Here is an 18255-nt window from a genome sequence, read left to right on the forward strand (position 1 = left end):
CATGTCCCCCCCCATCCTCTCTCTCACGTGTCCCCCATCCTCTCTCTCACATGTCCCCCCCATCCTCTCTCTCACATCTCCCCCCATCCTCTCTCTCACATGTCCCCCCCATCCTCTCTCTCACATGTCCCCCCCATCCTCTCTCACACATGTCCCCCCATCCTCTCTCTCACGTGTCCCCCCCATCCTCTCTGACAATTGCCCCCCATCCTCTCTCTCACATGTCTCCCCCATCCTCTCTGACACGTCCCCCCATCTTCTCTCTCACATGCCCCCCCATCCTCTCTCTCACATCTCCCCCCCCCCCATCCTCTCTCACACATGTTCCCCATCCTCTCTCACACATTTGCCCCCCATCCTCTCTCACACATTTCCCCCCTATCCTCTCTCACACATATCCCCCCATCCATCCTCTCTCACACATGTCCCCGCCATCCTCTCTCACACATGTCCCCCCATCCTCTCTCATATGTCCCCCCCATCCTCTCTCACACATGTCCCCCCCATCCTCTCTCATATCTCCCCCATCCTCTCTCATATGTCCCCCCATCCTCTCTCTCACATGTCCCCCCATCCTCTCTCACATGTACCCCCCATCCTCTCTCTCACATCTCCCCAATCCTCTCTCACTCATACCCCCCATCCTCTCTCTCAAACATGTCCCCCATCCTCTCTCACATGTCCCCCCCATCCTCTCTCACACAAGTCCCCCCCATCCTCTCTCACACATGTCCCCCCTCTCTCACACATGTCCCCCCTCTATAACACATGTCCCCCTATCCTCTCTCACACATGACCCCCCCATCCTCTCTCTCACATCTCCCCTTATCCTCTCTCACACATGCCCCCCTATCATCTCTCACACATGTCCCCCCAATCCTCTCTCTCACATGTCCCTCCATCCTCTCTCTCACATGTCCCCCCATCCTCTCTCACATGTACCCCCCATCCTCTCTCTCACATCTCCCCCTATCCTCTCTCACACATGTCCCCCCATCTTCTCTCTCACATGTCCCCCATCCTCTCTCACACATGTCCCCCCCATCCTCTCTCTCACATCTCCCCTTATCCTCTCTCACACATGCCCCTCCATCCTCTCTCACACATGTCCCCCCACCCTGTCTCTCACATGTCCCCCCCATCCTCTCTCTCACATGTCCCCCCATCCTCTCTCTCACATGTCCCCCCCCCATCCTCTCTCTCACATGTCCCCCCCATCCTCTCTCACACATATCCCCCAATCCTCTCTCACTCATACCCCCCCACCCTCTCTCTCACACATGTCCCCCCATCCTCTCTCACATATCCCCCCATCCTCTCTCTCACATGTCGCCCCCCCCATTCTCTCTCTCACACATGTCCCCCCATCCTCTCTCTCACATCTCCCCCATCCTCTCATGCACATGTCCCCCCCATCCTCTCTCTCACATGTCCTCCCCATACTCTCTCACATATGTCCCCCCATACTCTCTCACACATTTCCCCCCCATCCTCTCTCACACATGTCCCCCATCCTCTCTCACACATGTCCCCCCATCCTCTCTCACACATGTCCCCCCATCCTCTCTCACATGTCCCCCCATCCTCTCTCACACATGTCCCCCCATCCTCTCTCACATGTCCTCCCATCCTCTCTCACACATGTCCCCCCCATCCTCTCTCACATGTCCTCCATCCTCTCTCACACATGTCCCCCCCATCCTCTCTCCACATGTCCCCCTATCCTCTCTCTCACGTCCCCCCCATCCTCTCTCTCACATGTCCCCCCATCCTCTCTCACACATGTCCCCCCATCCTCTCTCTCACATCTCCCCCATCCTCTCTCTCACATCTCCCCCTATCCTCTCTCTCACATGTTCCCCCATCCTCTCTCATACATGTCCCCCCATCCTCTCTCACATGTACCCCCCATCCTCTCTCTCACATCTCCCCCATCCTCTCTCATATGTCCCCCCATCCTCTCCCACACATGTCCCCCCCATCCTCTCTCACGTCTCCCCCATCCTCTCTCATATGTCCCCCCATCCTCTCTCACATGTACCCCCCATCCTCTCTCTCACATGTCCCCCAATCCTCTCTCACTCATACCCCCCATCTTCTCTCTCACACATGTCCCCCCATCCTCTCTCACATATCCCCCCATCCTCTCTCACATGTCGCCCCCCCATTCTCTCTCTCACTTGTCCCCCCCCATCCTCTCTCTCACATCTCCCCCATCCTCTCTCTCACATCTCCCCCATCCTCTCATGCACATGTCCCCCCCATCCTCTCTCTCACATGTCCTCCCCATCCCCTCTCACATATGTCCCCCCATACTCTCTCACACATATGTCCCCCATACTCTCTCACACATGTCCCCCCCATCCTCTCACACATGTCCTCCCATCCTCTCTCACATGTCCCCCCCATCCTCTCTCCCACATGTCCCCCCATCCTCTCTCTCACATGTCCCCCATCCTCTCTCACACATGTCCCCCCATCCTCTCTCTCACATCTCCCCCATCCTCTCTCTCACATGTCCCCCCATCCTCTCTCACACATGTCCCCCCCATCCTCTCTCACACATGTCCCCCCCCATCCTCTCTCACAGATGTCCCCCCCATCCTCTCTCACACATGTCCCCCCATCCTCTCTCACACATGTCCCCCCCATCCTCTCTCTCGCATGTCCGCCCCATCTTCTCTGACACATGTCCCCCCCATCCTCTCTCTCACATGTCCCCCCATCCTCTCTCTCACATGTCCCCCCCATCCTCTCTCTCACATGTCCCCCCATCCTCTCTCACATGTCCCCCCCCATCCTCTCTCTCACGTGTCCCCCATCCTCTCTCTCACATGTCCCCCCCATCCTCTCTCTCACATGTCCCCCCCATCCTCTCTCACACATGTCCCCCCATCCTCTCTCACACATGTCCCCCCATCCTCTCTCTCACATGTCCGCCCCATCCTCTCTGACACATGTCCCCCCCATCCTCTCTCTCACATGTCCCCCCCATCCTCTCTCTCACATGTCCCCCCATCCTCTCTCTCACATCTCCCCCCATCCTCTCTCACATGTCCCCCCCCATCCTCTCTCTCACGTGTCCCCCATCCTCTCTCTCACATGTCCCCCCATCCTCTCTCTCACATCTCCCCCCATCCTCTCTCTCACATGTCCCCCCCATCCTCTCTCTCACATGTCCCCCCCATCCTCTCTCACACATGTCCCCCCATCCTCTCTCTCACGTGTCCCCCCCATCCTCTCTGACAATTGCCCCCCATCCTCTCTCTCACATGTCTCCCCCATCCTCTCTGACACGTCCCCCCATCTTCTCTCTCACATGCCCCCCCATCCTCTCTCTCACATCTCCCCCCCCCCCATCCTCTCTCACACATGTTCCCCATCCTCTCTCACACATTTGCCCCCCATCCTCTCTCACACATGTCCCCCCCATCCCCTCTCACACATGTCCCCCCATCCTCTCTCACACATGTCCCCCCCATCCTCTCTCACACATGTGCCCCCATCCTCTCTCTCACATTTCCCCCCTCCTTTGTTGCTCTCAGACATGGAGATGTCCTCAGACTGGCTCAGTAACCAATAGATGGCAGCAGAAGGACACTCACATCCCAGCTGCCTAAATAAACATAAAGGGGGTTAAAAAAAGGGGAGAGAGGAGAGGAAAAAAAAACTTGTCCAAGATGGCGGCTGAGTGGAGGGCCGGGGAGCCCCTCTCTGCATCCCGGGGCTGGTGAGAGAGGGGTGCAGGGGCTGGGCACACTACATGGCGCTGGGAAGGCTGGCACTGCTGTGGGGATTGCACTGGGCAGGCTGTGTCCTGGTGGTGGCTGCAGGTAAGTGCTGTGATCCGGGGGGGGGGGGGGGCTGTGATCATCTGGGGGGGGGGGCTGCATCTCTGACATGACCCCCTCCCCCTATCCCTATACAATGCCGCACCATCACCCATGCCAGGTCGGATCTCTGCTGCAGATCACATGCGGCTCTGCCAGGGACAGCTGGGTGTAGTAGACTAGCACACATTCCCTGAATCCCCCCCCCCCCCCCCAATCCATCCCAAAAAATAACTCACCCAGACCCCCGACATGCTAAAGGGAATATCTATCTATCGATACCCCCATCTGTCTGGTGCTGATTGATGACAGATTTGTAGTGACAGGCTGATTGATCAATCCTATTGACAGTTTATACCATTCTGCTGCGCTGATTATTTATAGATGTATCGATAATGTGACACAGGGACCGATCAGGGCAGACATGGTTGGCTTGGCCGGGATTGGATTTAGATGGATGGAAGATTATTTGTTTATTTGTTTATTTAGATCGGATTTGTTTGTCTTTATACTTGTGATGGTTTTTTATCTGTCAGATCCCAATGTGTAGAAAATCAGCGGAGACAAAGAGATAGAAGGGTCTTCCTTCTGATACATTGTGTCATTTTATTCCACTATGGAATATTTGTATCATTTTATTCTTCCACCACTTTGTATTCATTGTATCATTTTATTCTTTTTCTTCAATCTTTTTATAAGAATTGTGTTTGCAGCTTTCCTCTTCATCACTTTGTATTCATTGTATTATTTTATTCTACCTTTTCTATCACTTTGTATTCATTGTATTATTTTATTCTACCTTTTCTATCACTTTTGTATTAATTGTATCATTTTATTCTACCTTTTTTTTATCACTTTGTATTCATTGTAATATTTTACTCTCCAATCTTTAGAGGGATTTTGTTGTTGCTTTCCTCTTTAATTTCTGTGTAATAATTGTATTATTTTATTCTACCTCTTTTATCACTTTGTACTCATTTGTATCATTTTCATCCTCTCCGATCACTATATTGATCAGTTATATATCTGCTGATACCTCATACATGCTGGTCATGGAGCATTTTGTCTACAGCAGGCTTTCCCAACTTTTTTTTTACCCCCAGAGAAATCCCTTAAATCATTTTGGGGTCTCAGGGAACCCCCAAATAAAAATGGTTACGTCTACAGGTTACAGTACATTAGTCCCTATTCAGTGCTGCACACAGAAACCTGCATTTCTGCGCTCGCTTATGGAATGTGTAAAAAATGTGCTAAAACTCACAATGTGCTTGCAGTGCAATCAGGGCCGCTGATAAGGCAGTACAGCCAGCCCCCTCCTGTACTGGGCCCTATTAGTTTAAAAGTGGGGCCCAGGCACCTGCTGAGCAGGAGGGCCGGTGTCCTGTCGAGAACTGTCCCCCCATCGGATAGTGACCACCCTATACTGCACAGGCGCAGCGCTTGCGCAGTACGGATGACAAAGGAGACGCCGAAAGTCTCCGAACATGAACAGCCGTTCGTGAGCTCTACAAGGGGCGAACACCGGACCAAAACTGGCTGTCCTGCTTAAACAGTGGTGGCTGGTGCTCCATCGGTCGGGGGGGGGGGGGGGCAGATAGACCTAACCACAGACATCCCCTCTCCCCCCGTCACTCCAGCCCGCCACCCTGCACTACCCCCCTCGTCACTAAAGCCCACCACCACACACCATACCTACACCCTCTCCCCTGGTCGCTGGCTTGCTCGCTTGCCCTCTGGCCTGCCAGGCCCCCTGTCAGCCCTGCACTTACCCCATGCAGATCGTGGCTGAAGACTTCCGCCCTCCGTCTCCCCCATCGCTTCTCCTCCCAGCCAATCGGGTCTTTGGACTCCCGGCCAATCAGGAAGCAGGTCCTGAGACCCCTTTGGCCGGGAGTCCGAAGACCCGATTGGCTGGGAGGAGAAGCGACGGCCAGGACACAGGTGGGAAAAAAGGAGAAACAGGTAGACATTAGTGAATATTAATTCGCTAATATCACACAACTGGGTGGGCTCAGGGCACAGCGATCTGTGCCCCGAGCCCACCCCTTTTTTCTTTTCCAATATTCTTATTTAGAAGATTTTTAACAAGTACCAGATCGGCCGTTTGCATTGTAGTAGGGAGTCATTGTACATTTAACAGATCGGTTATGATTCGGTTACATCACAAAGTATCTTATATTTATGTGAGGATTTGCGAATCATTGTCCTCATTTTAGATGTATATAGTATGGTCAAACCTAAACCGAAAAAAAGGAAGAAAACTTCTAGGTGGTGCGCAGGTGTAGCCATGGGGGGAGGATCCCCCCCCCTTGTTACCATTACTATATGCACCCTACTAGTTTAACCTCCGAATTGACCCAGGGGCCACAAGTGGTCCATGGGCCCTTAGGAGTAAATTCAAGTTGAAAGAAAAGAGAGAGAGAGAATGAAAGATAGAAAGAGAAATAGAGGCTAGAGAATGGGGGTGCACTCTGGCCCTGGAGAGAAGTACTGACCCCACCCTTTTTCTTGAAGGTTTTTGTGCTTCTAAAAAAATAAAAAAATAAAACATTGAAATCCATGCATCTGGCACCCTGCATGTAGATTAGGGTCTGGACGTATGGATTGGGGGGTGGCACCCGTGCTCCCCTAATGAGTGGCTGCCACTGGTCTTAACCACTTTAAGACCAAGCCTCTTTTTTAGATGTGGTGTTTACAAGTTAAAAACTGTTTTTTTTTTTTTGCTAGAAATTTACTAAGAACCCCCAGACATTATACATTTTTTTCTAACATCCTAGAGAATAAAGTAGCGGTCGTTGCAATACTTTCTGTCTCACTGTATTTGCACAGCGATCTTACTTTTTTTTTTTTTTTTAAATACACATTTTTTAATTAAAAAGTAAGACAACAGTAAAGTTAGCCCAATTTTTTTTTTATATTGTGAAAGATAATGTTCTGCCGAGTAAATTGATAACCAACATGTCACGCTTCAAAATTGTGCCCGCTCGTGGAATAGCGACAAACTTTTACCCTTAAAAATCTCCATAGGCGACATTTAAAAAAATTCTACAGGTTGCATGTTTTGCATTACAGAGAAGGTCTAGGAGTAGAATTATTGCTCTCGCTCTACCGATCGCCGCAATACCTCACATGTGTGGTTTGAACACTGTTTTCATATGCCAGCTCTACTCACGTATGCATTTTCTTCTGCACACGAGCTCGGCGGGACGGGGCGCGTTAAAAATTTTTTATTTTTTCTTATTTATTTTACCTTTTACTTTTATTCCTATTAAAAGGAATGTAAACATCCCTTGTCATAGAAAAAAAGCATGACAGGACCTTTTAAATATGAGATCTGGGGGTCAAAACCACCTCACATCTCATATTTACACTAAAATGCAATGGAGACGGGTGGGGGCCATCTTCCCCTCACTCGACTCCATGTCAGCCCAGGGGACAGACGTAATCGCCTCCGCTGCTGCCGACGGCTCCGGTAAGTGGCGGAGGGCACCAAATCGCAGCGGGAAGGGGGGGGGGCCCACTCCCGCCACCGATAAAAGTGATCTTGCGGCGAATTCGCCGCAGAGACCGCTTTTATCTTGTACCGGACCGCCGGCTGAACACAGGGATACCAGGGTTATGGCAGCTAGTTGCTGCTATAACAACGATATCTGTCCCCAAAGTAGGGACGTACATCGGCGTGCGGCGGTCTGGAAGTGGTTTATGCAGACACCGATCCTCTTCTGTCTCCCCTTGCAGCACTGCCAGCTTCTCCTCCTCTCCTTCCCTCATTGCAAGTAGATTGGATCTAGCACATGCTCCCCTTCCATCTGCCGTCTGGGCCCACCTGTGTGCCCCTTCTCTCCTCATCCGCTGGCAGCTGCTGTGAGCACAGAGGGAGATGTAATTTATTAGCCCCTTCTTTTCCTGAATGAACACATGGAGCGATCGGTACCAATCACTCCTGTGTCCAGTCATCACTGAAGCATAGTAAACTGTTTGCTTTGCTCCAGTTTGTAAATGAGCAAGAAGCCTCAGAGGACTTCCTATTCATTTATCTGTGCAGCTGAGGCTGTGGAGAAAGGGACTGATAAATCTATGTCCTCAGTCACTTTCGGCCAGAGGGGAGGGGGGCCTTTTTTAGGTAGGCAGATAAAAATGGTTCTGTCTACAGGTTACAGTACTTTATGTCCCATTCAGGGACCGCAAGCAGAAACCTGTGTTTCTGCGCTTGTTTGTGGAATGTGCTAAAACACACAGTGTGCTTGCAGTGCAACCAGGGCTGCTGATAAGGCAGTACAGCCAGCCCCCTCCTGTACTGGGCCCGGGCCCCACCAGTTCAAAAGTGGGGGCCAGGCACCTGCTGATGCTAATACAGACACCGATCCTCTTCTGTCTTCTCCTACAGCCCTACCAGCTTCTCCTTCTCTCCCTCCCTCTGGCAGCATTGCAAGGAGATTGGTTCTAGCACATGAACCCCTTCCACCCGCCGTCTGGCTGTAGAGAAAGAGACTGGTAAATCTATCCTCAACCGGCCTGGAGATGAAATAGTCCTGTAACATTCACAGAACGAATGTACATGCATATATTTTGCAGGACAAATCGCTCTGCAAATGTATTATAAATGCAATACAAAGTCGGATGACTCCCAACCACCGGCACAAATAATGTGGTGGGTTGGGGGTTCTCAGCAAAGCAATTGTCTACTTGCTAGCTGCAATGTCAGGCAGTCAAGGGGGGGGGGAGCCCTTTCTGACATCAAAGCTAGTGTTACAGGGCACCTAGAAAGATGGAACAAAATAATACATGTACTTTGTCCCATCTGGAACTTATTAATGCAAGATCCCAGGCCTCCTTCTGTCTAATGAGAACCTCCAGGGCCAGAGATATATGACATCATTCTGTATTAGTTGGTTGTAATGAATAATGGGTGCAAAGATGGTGAAAGTCATTGGGTGCCAGACACTTCTTGAATGCAAAAAGTTTATTTCTCTTAACAATTTTTTTTTGGGGGGGAAAGAGGGTTAGGGCAAGGACACCCTTAGGTATTCTGAAGTTCAATTGGCAGACTCAGAGACTTCAACAGGTAGACAGCCATGCAATAGCAGGAAAAAACTCTGGATAGCCGCACACCGGAAAAAGACTTAAAATTCTGTGTTTTTATTAAAAGTCGAGGGTCACATCACATCAAATAATCCACAGCAAAGGAAAAGGGTACAAAAATGCTGACGCGTTTACTCATAGCTCAGGTAGACAGCCATGCACGGAAAAGCATCCAGCAAAATGACACATCTGCAAGTGCAGGAATGCTGTCTCCTATGGCAACAGTCTTTAACACTTCCTAACTTGAAGTTTAAAGAGGAAGTAATCCCTGATGAGTTTACTTCCTCTTTTTTTCCCTGCAAAGGTAAAGCATAATGGACTACTATGCATCGCATAGTAGCCCATTATGTGTCACTTACCTGACACAGGAGCCAGCGAAGTCGCCGCTGTCCCCTGTAGTCTGCCGCATCCATCTTGCTGGTGGCGTCTCGCAGCTCCGCCGCTGTCATTCGGCGAAGCCGCGATGACGTCACTCCCGCGCATGCGCACAGGAGTCGACAAATGCGGCAGCTCCATTTTTGGAACTATCGCGTTCAGTGCGCCTGCGCGCCGCTGTCTATGGCGCATGCGCCGTAGACAGTGGTGCCCGTTTTCGGGCAAATATCTCCTAAACCATATAGGTTTAGGAGATATTGCTTGGACCTACAGGTAAGCCTTAATCTAGGCTTACCTGTAGGTCAAAGTGGTTTGTAAGGGTTTACAACCACTTTAACAGTTCCTTTATCTTCCACTACAATCTCTTCTTGTAGTCCTTCAGCCCACTGAGCTACCGGTCTCTCATTAGACCCTCGTATTCACTGCCACTGAATCCCTTGAGCTCCTTCAATCTTCACTGTAGTATCTTCCTCAAGCGCCGCCCCCTCTTCTGTGCTGGGTCCCTAGCTTGGCACTCCAGCTGCTTCTCAAGCTTCACCCCAATGGCCTGCTCAGTCCCTGGCTTGACACACAAAGTTTCCTTGTCACCTCCGCTGGCCGGGTCCCTGACTTGATCACCGTCTGAAGTTTCCCGATTCTCCACTGTGCCCGTTCGGTGAGAATTCTGCTCCGGTACTTCGGCTACTCACTGTGGTCCCTGGTAATAAGGTGTTTGGTCCCTTACTTGGGACAGCTTCCCCTCTACCTCCGACCACGACAGGTTCTCCGGGCCGGCAGAACCGTCACTTCTGGTTGGACTGCAAAGCCACAATCCCTACCCTACGCTGCTCTCTTGCTTCTGGATAGGCCCTCAGACAGCCTAGCAGCCAGATGTGCCCGGTATAGGCCCAATCTCTGGCCTATCAGCCCCGGGCAATACAACACATGTCCACCCAGACAGCCGTCCAGGTGGCACAGAACCCCGATCACCTGACTCCACCCAAATATATAGGTTCTCCCAGCAGGACAAGGGATCCAAGAAAACCCCTACCCATTGGCTGAGATACCCCATATACCCATAACCTGACCTTGCGTTGCCTTTCTCGTATTTAGCACCATTAATTACTCGGCCACCTAGTGGTAGAAGAGAAAAGTGCAACAAGGTCAAACTTGAGGCTAAATCAATAGATCTCTAACAATTGACCAGGATAATTTTTCCTGGCAAGTAAATTTGTGAGGAGCAACTCTGCCTAAACTCCAGGGTTCTACACAAGCAAAGTGATACTTCTTCTTTAAAGTGGAACTTTAGTGCATAAATTAAGTCCTGCTAGATGACTTCAGGCCCGCCCCTTTTGCAGGTATATCTATGTAAAACATTAAAAATAAGTGCCTATACTCCAGTAACACAGTGTCTCATCCTGCTCTGCACATGCTTAGTTTTCTTCTTTTTAGAACTGTGCTGAAAATCAGAGCCACTAGAGGCCGATCTGCTAACAGCCTGAAGATTCACTGCTGCTCAGGGGCTCTGGGCTTCAGAAAAATTTGCTGCATCCAGCAAGAAGAAACAGGGGTGATGCTGGAGGCAATTTACGGCACACACTAATTTTGGCAGCATAACTATTAATGTGGAATGGATGTTCCTTGCTAAAGAACATTATTTTTATCAAATTGTTGTGTGTAAAGTGCCGCTTTAAGGCTCGGTTCACACTGCTGCGATGGCAAAGTCGTACTTTGCCCTCCAACTTGGATGCTATTTAGGAGCCTCTACAAAGGCTGAGATCGCACCCAACTCAGACCAAAATAGTGCAGGAACCTTTTTCTAAAGTCGGAGCGACTTCTGTAGCGTCAGTTACGACGGCTCTCATAGGGAAACATTGAAATTGGCATGACAAATGAGACTTGGGGTCTCACAAGTTGGATCCCATGTCGCAGCAGTGTGAACCGAGTCTAAAACGCACTGGAACATGGAAAAAAGTAGTGCGAGCTCCACTTTTTTCAGAACGCACTGCATCAAACTGCATGCCACTGATGTACCATGCAATTTGGTGCCAACAAATGTGTGCTGCATTTGCAAGATGCGTTAGGGTGCCCTTAACAATTCATTGGCACCCGCAAGGGTGTTGCAAGGGCATTTTGTTTATCTGCGGCGCAGGAAAGTCACGCCTTTCCAGCGCCGTGTTTTGGTGCGATTCGCCCCAAGAGGGCCATTTTGTAGCCACAATGCACCTGTATAGGGATTAGGAAAGATTGCTGAGTCATCACTTTTTTATTCTCCTGTATATCTGCGTGTAGATTTGTATTATCTTGCAGAGGGTCATACGATTTACAATCATAGTGTGTGTGTGTGTGTGTGTGTGCTCATCTGCAGATTGGATACATCCGTATACATTTGTTCAGGAGAGTAAAACAAATTACAGATTTTCTCATCGCTGAAGTGTAATGGAAAAGATCCTTTGGATCATTTCCCTCCTCATGTGACATTCACTGGCGTTGTCATGCTCTAGGAACCCGTGGCTTGGCGGCCCCATGTGACTCTTGAATGATTGTGGTGGCCCCTCTGCGTCTCAAAAAAGGAATGAACAGTCTTCATTGTCCTTAAAGCAGAACTAATCTGTATCTGAGCACCGCAAGCTGAAAATGCTATTTCATTCATTTTTAATATTTAAAACCAACTCCCCCACCCCCCCTCCCCCATCCATCCATGTCTCCATGCTTTATTTTGCTGAGAAATCTATTTGAAACAGCCCCCCCCCCCCCCCCCCCCAGCTTGCTGGCTGCAGCCATTTTGAGGAAGAGCAGAGGGTTCATGTAACATTTACTTTCTGGAATCCACCTGCCGTTAGCTCAGGCATGCAGGCAGCAGGGTGTGCTTAGCTGAGAAAGCCCCTCCTCCCATGAAGATTCCTGGGATGTATGACATGACCCTCCTCCCCTGGGATGTATGACATGACATGGACATTTTATAGATAGGCAACTCCTATCCTCATATTGATTAGTGGTCTCAAATTAATAATAACTACTGCAGTAGGGAACAGACACAAGAGATACACTCCACATCTTTCCAAATAACTGTTCTGCTTTATTCTGATGCAATTGAAGGTTTTTATACACATGATTACGTAGGTATCACATTAATATTACAGTTGCATGTTTATGGTAACAAGGGGCGTAACATAGGCAGGCTAATTCTAATCAGGACTCGAAAGAATGCAAAACATGTACTGAAAACATTATTAGTGCCGTGTGCACAGTGAGGGCAATATATACAAATTAGAATACAATTATATACAGAATTTACAAATTTCCTTTACAGACATCCCTCCTAGATTGAAAGCTCTAACGAGCGGGGCCCTCTGATTCCCCCTATATGGAATTGTATTGTATTGAATTGTAATGTAATGTCTGCCCTAATGTTGTAAAGCGCTGCGTAAACTGTCGGCGCTATATAAATCCTGTATAATAATAATAATTTTGGCTGAGGCCAGAAACCAGAAAGACCCTGAAGAAATGTTAAAAAAAAAAAAAAAACATAAAACAATTAAATTTAACCCCTTTACGCCTAATGCCCCATACACACGATCGGAAATTCTGACGGAAAAAGTCAGATCGGATTATGTTGTTGGAAAATTCGATCGTGTGTGGGCTCTATCGGACTTTTTCCGTCAGAAAGTTTGAGAGCTGGATTGAAAATTTTCCGACAACAAAATACGATCTGACTTTTTCCGATCGTGTGTAGAGAATTCCGATGGACAAAGTGCCACCCATAATCAGAATAAATTACGAGACGAAAGCTATTGGCTAATGGCCTCTTTATAGTCCCGTCGTACGTGGTTTACGTCACCTCGTTCTGAACGATCGGATTTTCCGACAACTTTGTCTGACTGTGTGTATGCAACCCATGTTTCGGGCAAAATCCCTCGGAAATAATCCGAGGGATTTTGCTGCCAGAATGTCCGACTGTGTGTATGGGGCATAAGGGTAAAACAAATGTAAATGCCTATGCACTATTTTGCAACTTTGACGTTCGTAAAATTGTGTGTATCCAGGATTATACCGTGTTTTTTTCCAGGAAATATTGGGCTTTCTTTTGGTGGTAAATGGTAATGGATATCTCCTGATCTTTTTTTTTCCCAACCGACGCACGCCGATGTACGTCAGGCAGAATGGCATGTGCAGGCATATTGGCGTACAAGTACGTCCAGTTTTAAATGCCGCCCTGCCATCGCGAGCGTGCCGCTGGCAGCGCGCTCGTGTGCCGGTCGGGACCCCCATGAGTCCAGTCGCGGGTCCCGCAGACTCTATCGCCGCGGGCATACCCGCGATCGTCTCACGTGGCGGCTGAACGAGGATATGCCGTTGTAAACAGCATCTCCCCGTTCTGCCTAGCAACAAGTGACGCTGATCTCTGCTCCATGTGATTGGAGCAGAGATCAGTGTTCACTAAAACAAAGCCCAACCCCCCCACAGTTAGTAACACGCCCCTAGGAACACTTAACCCCTACACTGCCACCCGCTGGTTAACCCCTTCACTGCCAGTGTCATTTACACAGGAATCAGTGCATTTGTATAGCAGTGATTGCTGTATAAATGACAATGGTCCCAAAAATGTGTCAAAAATGTCCGATGTGTCCGCCATTATGTCGCAGTCACAATAAAAATCGCAGATCGCCGCCATTAATAGTAAAAAAAAAATTATTAATAAAAATGCCATAAAACTATCACCTATTTTGTAAACGCTATAACTTTTGCGCAAACTAATCAATAATCGCTTATTGCGTTTTTTTTACCAAAAATATGTAGAATACATATTGGCCTAAACTGAGGGAAATTTTTTTTTTTTTTTTATATTTTTGGGGGATATTTATTATAGCAAAAAGTAAAAAATAATGCGTTTTTTTCAAAATTGTTGCTCTATTTTTGTTTATAGCGCAAAAAAATTAAAACCGCAGAGGTGATCAAATACCACCAAAAGAAAGCTCTATTTGTGGGGAAAAAAAGGACGGAAATTTTGTTTGGGAGCCACGTCGCATGACCGCGCAATTGTCAGTTAAAGCTACGCAGTACCGAATCGCAAAAAGTGCTCTGGTCTTTGGCCAGCTAAATGGTCCGGGGCTTAAAGCGGGAGTCCGCCGGGAGTTCCGCCGTTTTTTTTTTTTAAAAAGCCAGCAGCTACAAATACTGCAGCTGCTGACTTTTAAAATAAGGACACTTACCCGCCCAGCGCGCCCGCGATGTCGGCACCCGAAGCCGATCTCTCGATCGTCTCTCAGGTGCTGCCGCCGCCATCTTGGGTATGGGAATCAGGAAGTGGAGCCTTTCGGCTTCATTTCCCGGTTCCCTACTGCGCATGCGCGAGTCGTGCTGCGCAATAAGCATGGTCCCGCTGCCTCTGGGATCCGTGTGTTTCCCAGCAGGCAGCGGGGCACTTTTAGAAAGGGGCGTAATCTACGCCCCTTTCCGCAGATAGCTATGCCGGAAGTGGGTGCAGATACCTGTACTGTACAGGTACCTGCACCCCCCTCCCCCCTGAAAGGTGCCAATTGTGGCGCCGGAGGGGGGGAGGATTCCAATGAGCGGAAGGTCCACTTTAGGGTGGACCTCCGCTTTAAGTGGTTAAGGCTTGACATGTTTGGTATCAATTTACTCGGCACAACCTCAGCTTTTTAAATTTTACCAAAAATTATGCAATATATTGCATTTATCGGCTCTATAACTAATGCTATCATAAACATTGCGCAAATATCGCGCAACATAAAAAAAAATTGGAATATGTGCGTGTGCGGAGTGGGGAATACGTTGAGTGCTTATGATTGGGAGGGGGGAGGGGCACTATGACGGGGGAGGGGGGTACCCTGTCAGGTACCTAGTACGTGGCCCCATGATTTCTAACAGCAGCCCTGGCTAGCAGCATAAGGATAAAAAAATAGTCCACCTGGATTGAGAGAGTTTAGTTCTGCTTTACCTCATCATACAAGCGCCTCCTGGCGCTTTAAGAGGCTTGGAAAGTGGGGACGGAGTTTATGCTTATGTGACTGCTGTGATTGGCTGTCACGTGATCATAAAGCTCCTGATCGCAAGTTGCGATCGGGAACTTTCAGTTAGCCGCCGGTTACTGTCCCGGCGCAGCTCCATTCATCCAATTCATGCAAATATGAGGCTGCTCGGTGCCAAGGCCCACATGAGAGGCTGCATATTTGTGCACGGCCGGTGCCAACGGGCTAAGAGGCAGGGGCATTGCTAGGTCTACAAAGGATCTGGGGCTAGAGCCCACAGCAGCGAAATAATGAAAGTCATACACTTGGGCAGGCATACACATGTATATAATGTGTGTGTGTGTGTGTGTGTGTGTATGTGTGTGTGTGTGTGTGTGTGTGTGTGTGTGTGTGTGTGTGTGTGTGTGTGTGTGTATATATATATATATATATATATATATATATATATATATATATATATATACTGTATATTACATATATTATCATTACATTGGGATCCCTGGAGATCCCCTTTCTTACATCAGCATTCCCAGAGAGGCCCCTTCTTACATCAGAATCCCCAGAGAGCCTCCCCCACTTACAACAGGGTCCCCAGAGAGCCTCCCCCCTTACATCAGGGTCCCCAGAGAGCCCCCCCCCTTACATCAGGGTCCCTAGAGAGCCCCTTCCTTACATCAGTATTCCCAGAGAGACCCTCCTTACATCAGGGTTTCCAGAGAGCCCCCCCTTATATCAGGGTCCACAGAGAGCCCCTTCTTACATCAGAATCCCCAGACAGCCTCCCCCACTTACATCAGGGTCCCCAGAGGGCCTCCCCCACTTACATTAGGGTCCCCAGAGAGCCCCCCACTTACGTCAGGGTCCCCAGAGAGCCCCCCAATTACATCAGGGTCCCCAGAGAGCCCCCTTCCTTACATCAGTCCCCAGAGAGCCCCCTTCCTTACATAAGGGTCCCCAGAGAGCCCCCCACTTACATCAGGATCCCCAGAGAGCCCCCCATTTACATCAGGATCCCCAGAGAGCCCCCCACTTACCTCAGAGTCCAAAGAGAGCCCCCACTTACATCAGAGTCCAAAGAGAGCCCCCTTCCTTACATCAGTGTCCCCAGAGAGCCCCCTTACTTACATAAGGGTCCAAAGAGAGCCCCCCACTTACATCAGGATCCCCAGAGAGCCCCCCACTTACCTCAGGATCCCCAGAGAGCCCCCCACTTACATCAGGATCCCCAGAGAGCCCCCCACACTTACCTCAGTATCCCCAGACAGCCCCCACTTACATCAGGATCCCCAGAGAGCCCCCCCACTTACCTCAGAGTCCCCAGAGAACCCCTCCTTACCTCAGAGTCCCCAGAAAACCCATTCTTACCTCAGAGTCCACAGAGAGCCCCCCTTGTCTCAGGGTCGCCAGAGAGCCCCCCTTACATCAGGGTCCCCAGAGAGCCTCCCCCACTTACCTCAGATTCCCCAGAGAACCCCTCCTTACCTCAGAGTCCACAGAGAGCCCCCCTTGCCTCAGGGTCCCCAGAGAGCCTCCCCCTTACATCAGGGTCCCCAGAGAAACCCCTTTACAGCAGGGTCCCCAGAGAGCCCCCCTTACATCAGGGTCCCCGGAGAGCCCACCTTACATCAGGGTCCCCAGAGAGCCCCTTCCTTACATCTCTCTGCTCTCTCATCCGTCCGGCTCTCCCGTACTTCCTGCCCGCTCTCTGGTGCTTCCCACCGCACTCGAGGCCCGGCTGCAGAGAGGCCACCCTCTGAGAGACTCAGGGCAATGGGCCCCAGATTCGGGGCTATAGCCCCAAAAGCCATCCCCTAGCAACGCCCCTGCTAAATGTAAATGAGATCATCGAATGCTAGGTTCCAACCTGTGTGCTTTTGCAAGGATGCGTTTGTCTGCCATGTAAACATCCCTTGTGACAGGTACCTTTTATGGAGGGATCGGTGGTCTAAAAGATCCCAAATCCCTCCTTTTGCACTTAAAAGTGTTTCAGATTGGCAAAAACGGTGATTCTGAATACTGTCATTTTTCTTTTTTTAAATTGGCGCCATTAGCAGCCGAGTAAACCGGAAGTGACTTTGTGATGAATCGTGGACCGGGTCTTCTGGTGGGACAGGAGGATAAAGAAGAGCGGGGGGGGGGGGGGTGTCCCCTCCCGCTCCTTTTAGGATAACAGCCGAGTATTTTTTAACCGCTCAGTTGTTGTCACTAAGGAGCCAACCGTCACCTCTAAAAAGAGGTACCCTTAAAGCCATGAACGCAAATTTGCGTACGGTCGGTGCTAAGGGGGTAAGAAGGAAAGTTGGCAGAGGCAGTGTGATGCTGTGGGCAATGTTCCTCTGGGGGACCTTGGGTCCATGCCCTCAATGGGTCACAGCTGTTTTAGCAAAAGGGGGCCATACTCAATATTAGGTGGGTGGTCATAATGTTATGTCCGATTGGTATAATATGTATAGCTGTCATGAAGGGGTTAATGTAACCGGGGTCGCGGCAAAGGGGTGGGCGGGAGGGCCAGCTGCCCTGGGCGCAATGGTTTTCTGGGGGCGCCTTCCTTCTGTTGCAAGGCTGACGGGAGTAATGACAGCGGCTGGGATTTTGACAAGCGAGTGTCCACTGGATGTCGAATCCCCTAAGCTTGCACATCATGAGCGGGGGGAAGGGTACGCAGTTTGGAATCTGTGCCCTGGGCGCTGCATGACCTTGTCCCGGCACTGCATGTAACTAACTTTATCACCGTGTGTTGATGTTAGTGGTTGTAAATATTCTATATTTTCCTTCCTTATTTTGGTCAGGTTAAAAATATTTTGTAAATATGATATACTACATATGAATATTATATTATAATATGTTATTCTATCCAGCCAGTAGGTGGAGCTTTTAGACTCCTTTTTACATGTTTTATTTGTTTATTTACATTGTTTACAGAGCTTAATAGCTCAAGCTGACACACAAGTAAAGGCTTCTACACGCAGGTGCCCTGAGCCCATTCAATGTACACT

General features: G+C 49.5%; 1 protein-coding gene across 2 annotated transcripts in view; it reads left to right on the forward strand.

Annotated features, from left to right (window-relative positions):
• Positions 1-3561: 3561 nt before the first annotated feature.
• Positions 3562-18255, forward strand: part of LOC143958219 (immunoglobulin superfamily DCC subclass member 4-like) — a 194486-nt gene continuing 179792 nt past the window's right edge. The window contains exon 1 of one of the 2 annotated variants that reach the window (XM_077467715.1): positions 3562-3833. In XM_077467715.1, the coding sequence (XP_077323841.1) occupies positions 3764-3833 (70 nt within the window). In that variant the 5' untranslated portion in view covers positions 3562-3763. The remainder of the gene's footprint in view (positions 3834-18255) is intronic. The other variant, XM_077467713.1, reaches the window with a different exon arrangement.

The sequence above is a fragment of the Lithobates pipiens genome, unplaced genomic scaffold (genome assembly GCF_037356315.1).
Source record: "Lithobates pipiens isolate NorthernLeopardFrog02 unplaced genomic scaffold, aLitPip1_a1.2 Scaffold_6, whole genome shotgun sequence".
In the NCBI taxonomy this organism is placed as follows: Eukaryota; Metazoa; Chordata; class Amphibia; order Anura; family Ranidae; genus Lithobates; species Lithobates pipiens.